Source organism: Phragmites australis, chromosome 14 (genome assembly GCF_958298935.1).
Source record: "Phragmites australis chromosome 14, lpPhrAust1.1, whole genome shotgun sequence".
Taxonomy (NCBI): domain Eukaryota; kingdom Viridiplantae; phylum Streptophyta; class Magnoliopsida; order Poales; family Poaceae; genus Phragmites; species Phragmites australis.
The window spans coordinates 23609738-23617223 of NC_084934.1; the positions used below are offsets into that span (position 1 = coordinate 23609738).

At 43.5% G+C, this 7486-nt stretch overlaps 1 protein-coding gene across 1 annotated transcript; it reads left to right on the forward strand.

Moving 5' to 3' along the window:
* The first annotated feature begins 1759 nt into the window (after window positions 1–1759).
* On the forward strand, window positions 1760–7234 carry LOC133891712 (uncharacterized). Its single transcript, XM_062332450.1, has 3 exons — window positions 1760–1973; window positions 2066–2129; window positions 6971–7234. Exons 1-3 carry the CDS (start codon window positions 1862–1864, stop codon window positions 7128–7130), a joined length of 336 nt encoding a protein of 111 aa, XP_062188434.1. The 5' UTR covers window positions 1760–1861; the 3' UTR covers window positions 7131–7234.
* Window positions 7235–7486: the final 252 nt, after the last annotated feature.

The following is a 7486-nucleotide window of genomic DNA, read 5'->3' on the forward strand; positions in this document are numbered from 1 at the left end:
TCCTATAAATTCAGCTTTGCATTTTCCTACAATCTTGATCCACTAAATTATCTTCCAAAATCCTCTCCTGCAATGCAAGATATCTATCCTACACAGTGGCGAAGCCACATTGAGTCAAAGAGTCAAAGTGGTACATCCTCTCCTGCAATGCAAGCTAGAAATTTTTTAGCACCAAATAATTTATTTTGACCACTACAATAACTAAAATCGATAATATTACTTTAAAATTATATATCTGTGCACCACCGTCAATTTTCTTCTAGCTTCTCCCGTGGCAGAAAGAAAGACGTGCGTACGCTCAAACGAAAACGACGGGAGATCTCCCTATCACGCGCCCTGCCGCCGCGGTTTTTCTATGGCTTTTATCACATGCGTTGCTGCTCGGACGACACAGGTGCATCCGTGCATGCTTAGCTTTGCCGGTTACCCTTGTCGCGGCCGGCCGGCCGGCCGGCCAGCGGCGCGCCCCGGAATGCGCGCCACGTCGCGTGCTACGTATCCATCCTTCTCCTGCAGCAGCTGCAGGTTTGGTGAAGCCGGCCGATCAAGACGCGCCGGTCCTCAGCGAAAGCGGCGCGGCGTGCGCTGCTTGGCGGTGGAAGAGCAGCGCAGTCACTGGTCCAGAACGAAAGGCAGGTGGATCACTCGCTGCAGACTTGCAGAGCAGTTGTCTGAAAGACTGCACTGGATGGCACCAAGTGGACGGAAGGGCTGCTGCACGTTCGACGACTCTGATCGAGCCATGCCGTGGCTGCGGTTTTCGTCGGGGCATGTGGTGGAGGGAGTTGATTGAGACACATGGCTTGGATTTGTCAGCCATGGACGTCGGATCTTGCTGATCCGTCGTTATTTTTTTTCCTGGTGATGTATCGATGCAACAGCGCCGTTCTGGGTGCTGAAAATTCAGAAAACGTTGTGGCGTGCGTTGGAGCTCGGACGGGGCAGCTGCGCGGCCAACATGTCTGACCTCGATGGTTGTCCGGGGCGCCGCCTGGATGATTGTTTCTCCCAGTCTCCCTTTTTTCTGGTTCAGATTTCACAACCTTTTGCCATGTGGACATCTATGGAGAGGAGTCAGCCACCAACTGAAAATATTTTTCATGTTTCCCGTGGAATCGTGTAACGCGATCCACGGTATACGAGTGGCGGCAGAATTGCTCAGGTCTCTTTGGAACACAACTAGAAAACGCAGTGACAGAATGGCCTGTACAATTGAATCCGACAGTATATTCCAGAATCCACCGCCTTCAGTTCGGTGGTACAGTTGTGAGACCATCCTCCGTTAGATTCAGGTGGTACAGTTGTGACACCAGGTTTCACATTCTTTGCATTTTTTAGAAACATGGGGTCATCGTCCGTTAGATTTAAGAAACAATTGTTCAGGCGTTCAGATTCATACATGCTCACGTGTTAAATTCTTAATATATTATTTCTTTTAGATAATAGGAGTACAACTTTTAACCTTTACATCAACTAGACGTCCTTGACATTCATGATGCACACAATTATAATCTTAAGTAAGTATAATTTTAAACGTGTTCTAGAGCACACCACCAGATACGTGATTGGGTGCGTGTCTTCAATCTATCATAGTAAGTTTCAGACACATTCGAAGTACTGACACACTCTTTTTTTAAGTACAAGAAGGGGAAAAAAGAAAAGGAAAATAAAAGGAAATGGTTTGGCACATGCCCAATCTATAGTATATCCGGACGCTATCGGCCCATGGGCCAAAACCTCATTATACGCACCAACTCCTGATCGCAAGACGCAGCTTCCGGCCTCCCGCTTCCTAGACCACCAGAGCCCCGGGAAACCCTAGGAGTGCGGAAGAGGAGAAGGGCGAGCCGGCGGCGCAGCCATGGCGAAGAACCGGAACAAGAAGAACAAGGCCAATAACGGCGGCGCCGCCGCAGCCATGGACACTTCCGAGGGCGGCCCCGCTGCCTCCACGGCCGCGGAAGCTCCACAGCGTAATTTTTGCCTTCCAGTGGTTTCTTGGTGTTTGCCTCTTTGGCTTCTAAGATGGCTCGGTTCCATGTTTTGTCTCCTCTTTGCTCCGCAGCGATGGATACGTCCGTGGGGGAGCAGCCTTCGTCGACGTCGGCGGCGCTCAGTTCGATCAGTAGGTAAGCAAAAGGACTACATCTGCTGCTACTCTTCTTTTCTTTGGGAGTGCCTAGTCTTAATTAACTTGCTCGGTTATTATGGTAATTGAATAAGAAGAATTCGACCTAACACGAGTAACATGCTGCCGTGGGATGGGATGATAATTTGTATCCTGCCGTTTTATGCTGACTAGTAATGTGCCGTGCGTTGCTACGGTCCTCAAATCGTGCACCCAATATTGTATTTTTATGCCCACTAATCTATGCAGCTTCCAACTGATTTAATTTAGATGAGTGAAACATGCCAAATAACACAAGCCCATATGCATATAGGGACAAAATTATAAAAAAATGTTTTCCCATAAACTACAACACCATAAGTCCATAACTTATGTCTTGAAGAGAATAGACCACAAGCACAAGTTTATCCAACTTGTACTGCTCAAACCTAAAAAATCTTTACCTAGCAGAACCCCTGGAGAAATATATAGTCTGGCGTCCCAACAGTCGAGAAAGCCTGTGTGACAACATAAATTTGAAGTAAGAAAAGCTGCCACGAAAGGTTGAGGTTGTACAGTATAAACACATGATACTATATGTTCTAACAAGTGTCTGTGCAAGATATTATGCAAGCAGAAGAAAAATTATACTAGATCGATATGACGCCCAATATGTAAAATGTAAAGCAAATATACAAATTTTCTCCTGTTTATCTGCCAGTGCTGAAGCTGTTCGTGTTGACTTCTCCATCTTCTACCCTTTGTAGTTTCAGTCAAATAACTATCAACATCCATTGATTCCCTCAAGTTGTCTTCACCCATAGGTTCATCTTCATTCAAGGTTGAGAGCTTTGAACTATCGATTTGCCTGCATAGCCCAAAGTTTGACAGCTTCATATGACCATTCTTGTCTAGAGACAGGTTGTCAGGCTTAATATCTCTGCAAATGATAACAAACCGGATACATAAATAAGCAAAATAAAGAACTAAAATCTATTAGATGTTTTAAACAAAGATACGTAACATGTGGATGTAGTTATGTTTATGAATGAATTCAATAGCAATAATTGTCTTAGCAATGTAGAATTGAGCCACATGTTCTGTTAAGGTATCCTCCGAGGCTTCCAACGAGAGAGACTGGGACATATGCAACTATTAGAAAGGACCGTCAGATATGCATAACCATGGTATGCTCTGACTTAGAAAAGAGAAATTGTTTTACCTGGAGCATAGCAAATTGTTTTTTGATGCCCTGAAATTCCAACTCTAGTAATGTATCCTGCATTCATATATCAATAGCCAATAGGATCAAACAAACTTAAGCAAAAAAAGAAGAAGAAAGAAATGAAGCAGAAAAGCAACAAGTCTTTGCACAATATATCTACTAACATGCAAACTGTACTGACAAGCAAGGGCAATGTAGCTTATTTTCCCCATAGAACCAGGAGGAAGGTCAACATGGTGTTGCATCAGTGCATTTTCAAGTACAGTGTGCAAAATAGTCGCCAATATAAAGTTGTGTACACTAACTATAGACTATGGATGGCAGAATCAGAAAGCTTCAGCAAGATATTAAACAAATTGAGATGCAACAAAAAAAAGTAAATCACACATGCAAAAAATCTACAGAAGTATTACCCCAAAAATTAAATAGCACAACTATTTGCAAGTTTTGTTCGTATAGTCCTAAACAACACTATTGTTGCTTTAGTAAATAAGATACCTTCTTCTCTATCCTAAAATGTGTAATAAGAATTTATTTGACTTAAAAATAAAGATGAGTTAAGGTACATGTTTCAACTTTAGATGCACAATCTAAACGCTAGCAAACTTTACTACGATAAGCTACCTATTCTTTTATAGAAGGGTAGGGAAGACCATTCTAATGTGTTTTCTAAGAAGAAAATCTTTAAAGATCTCCTTGCACGTGTAATGGCCAATGGCCACAAGACCTCCAATTTTTTAATGGACGGTCATGAGTACATATTGTTCCTAAGGAAAGGAGATGCTTATACTGAGATACAGAAAAGGAGAAGGATATAAGGCTTACTTCCTATTCAAGATATCATCTCAGTAAATTGCCATTCACCGATGAAAGAAGATGCTGCATATCATTGTCACTTGTTTGATCTAGATAATAATCAAGATCTCCTCCACGATTACTCCTCACCCTGCTTAATCCATAAGCCAATCTTGCATAGATTATCTGCATAGTAAAAGTGCACTTTGTCAGTGAAATGCTAAGCATTCCCTCAAATTACCTTGAGAAACTCTGCTTATGATACTTCTTGTAGAAGCCAAACATATCGATACAAGGCCAGTCCACAGATAAATCAAAATTGCTGCTTAATTAATAGAGAAGATTAGGGATTCTTACCTTTCCATCGAGTTGTATCACTATCCTAATAACATTCAAACTGCAATTTTGGGCCAAACTATGGAATTGCCTCAAATGATAAACCAACAGCTTCATAGGGCTTCTGATAAAAACAAATATACAAAGTAAACAAATCAGATATTCGAGTTTAGTTGGTGTTCGACATAAGTTCATTTTTTTTGGGGCAATGACCAAACCCAGAACCACATATCTTGCATAGTTATGCTGCTTCTTTCTCGGAATTTACGTCGACATAAAAGGTGTAATCGATTGTCAACTTAAACAATTTACATTAATGATACAATACCTTTTCAATATCTTCAACTGAAGAACCATGTTTCTTCAGCGTTGCTTGTGCCTGGTAGTTGTTTTGGGTTTCCCAAAGTGCAAGCCATGGCATCCTGGACAAAAAATGGAAATGCAGACCGTTATATAAAATGTACCTAGCGACATACAAGGCATACATGCGGCTGATGATAAAAAATGAAAATTGAGAAAACCCTGATAATCCACACATTCATGCATCAAAATTCCCAACCAAAACTAGGACAAGAACTATGCATGCATACACCTTCGAGGACCAGCGCACATGCTCACGCACCATCATTGTGAGTATAAGTTGCATGCTCCGGGAGAGCTTTACCATGTTCTGCAGTATGTGACAGGTGAGATGCATCATGCATGAACTCCGTTGCGCTCCATCATCGCCAATGGAACTGTGGGGATGGGTAGTGAGGAGCAAGGGGTGGAGAGGCGGCAGACGCGTGGTTCCAGCGGCGCATCATTGACTCCAAGATTACATGTACAAGATCGCAATATGTCAAATACAAAACCCTCGATAGCAGCAATGCGACCACCCACGGAGCTAGGCAAGACGGCGCAGGATCAGAGAAGCCCACCTGAGGCAGCGAGGAAGGCAGTCACGATGGTCTGGTAGGTAGCGAGTCTCAACGGCAAGGTGCGAGGGATCCCACGAGGGCCTCGAGTTCCATGTGGGCCGTAAGCCTGTGGTGGCGGTGCGCCGACAGTTCCTAGACCTCGGCAACGGCGAGGAGGAGGATGAAATGCATTGAGTTCTCCGCCGCTACCATGGCGAGGGATCTCCAATGAACATTGCGTGGACGTGAGTAGGCCGGCAAGAGTGAGTAGATGGGAGGAGACTGCATGTGCGGGAAAGGGCGGCGAGCAGGGGCATGAGGAGAGGAACGGTGTACCATGAAGACGGCGGTAGCTGGGCGTGGCATGGCGTTGGCTGGGGAAAATCTAGCGCACCCTTCGTTATGGAGGGGATTGGGAATTGCGGGAGGAGATTGAGAGGAGAGACAGGAGGAGATTGTGAGAGGGCACTCTCCGCTATGGAGCACACCCTCGGGCCGACGACATTCGTGGTGCAGGGGAGGGGGTGATGGGGACGAGAGAAGCGGGAGAGGGGGTGATTTGGATAGGGGCACGAGGAGAGGGGGCGTAGAGGAGGGAATGCGGAAGGCCGAGCGGGGTTGGCGTGCGTGTGGATGGGGGAGCGGAACAAGGGATGGGAGCGGAACGGATGCGTGAAGATACGATGCAGTAGAGATTTTTTAAGTAGTAGAGATTAGTTTGATTTCATAGGTAGGGAAACCTTTTGGTATGATTAACGTGATGGATTATGTAAGCATTTATGTGATTGTTCTTGCGATGATCTTTATATACGTGTCGAAGGCGCAATTGATTGCTACAAGGAACACATGGGCAGGAACTACCTCCACATTTGTATGTGGAATCATGTTAGCCACGAATAGTTTCTGAATTCTGAATGTTGTCTTCCCTTGAATGTGATAATATATCTACGAGGGTTGAGAAATTTCAAACTTATCCCTCCAGCAACTGAACTTCTGACCTCTTAGCTTATGGAATATGTTAGTATAATATGTTCCATTCTTTGTTGTCTGGCAGCAGTCATCAGGTTTGATTGTTGGTAATTGTCATCGTCGCAGCCGGCTACATGAAATCTTTTAAGTTATTCGAGTCACATGGTGTTTGGCTATCTTTTCTGCAATAAATGAATTAAATAAATATAGCCAGCTTATTGGAAGTATATGGAAAAGTCAAGCTGTCAGAGGTTAAACAAAAGCAAAATAATTGGCATTCAACAAAGTTTTTTTACCATGGTCATGACTGAGGAGATGTTCAAGCAGTTTCCACGTGTAGGCTTGTACCTAAATGTCATTGATATCATAAAGGTGCCCCCTGCATTACTTATTTCAGGGCTTCTGAGAGCTACTGAAGTTCCATTTAAATGATTATTCATCAGTTTCCTACCCCCTTCCGAAACCGTATGTTAAAGTTTTAGTAGATGTTAACAGAGAATCAGTAAAAGTTTCAAAGTAACGTGGTTGACTTTTGCTATGACTTAGTTGTCTTCCTCGTAATCTGCTTTGTTGCGGCTAGATAAATGTTTTCAGTTTGCGTTGAATATTTCTTTACTCAAGTTCTGCCTCTTTGACCAGGAAAATAAAAAAAGGAGTGCAGGTAAAAAGGTCCAAAAACGTGAGGAAAGTGAAAGCAATTGCCAGGGCCATATCAAAAAATGAAAAGTCTGAGGAGAAGATCCAGAAAGCGAAAAGCAAGAAGACAAGGATTCAATCTGCCAAGTCTTTGTATGATTGAAGGTTCAGCAGTAAGCAGAGTTTTCTGTACCCATAGGTTTCTGTCCTGTATTGGAACCAAATCTATTTATTTCAAAAAAGGAAAAAGGGCATGCTTGACCTGCATAGATTGTTCTGAGCTTCGTTCCATGATCTCTGGAATCGCCTGTGCCATGCTGCCTGGTAATAGCAGCACATATCAAGTTTGTTGGGTGTTTAGGTCGTATTCTTTGAAATTGGTCTTAAAAAAGCGATCAAATGCAAGTCAGTTCGAAAACTCTAATTTCATTTGCCGTAGCAGAAACAGATTTCTGCACCCCACTAAATTATTTTCAGTGCCGAAGCGTCTTTTTTATGTGCCCTGCAACCTGCATAATC

Bases quoted from the DNA above. Each gene is read 5' to 3' on its own strand.
- LOC133891712 (XM_062332450.1), top strand. From the start codon at position 1,862: ATGGCGAAGAACCGGAACAAGAAGAACAAGGCCAATAACGGCGGCGCC. The intron at 1,974-2,065 runs GTAATTTTTGCC...TTTGCTCCGCAG, and splicing joins GGCCGCGGAAGCTCCACAGC to CGATGGATACGTCCGTGGGG. The intron at 2,130-6,970 runs GTAAGCAAAAGG...CTCTTTGACCAG, and splicing joins GCGCTCAGTTCGATCAGTAG to GAAAATAAAAAAAGGAGTGC.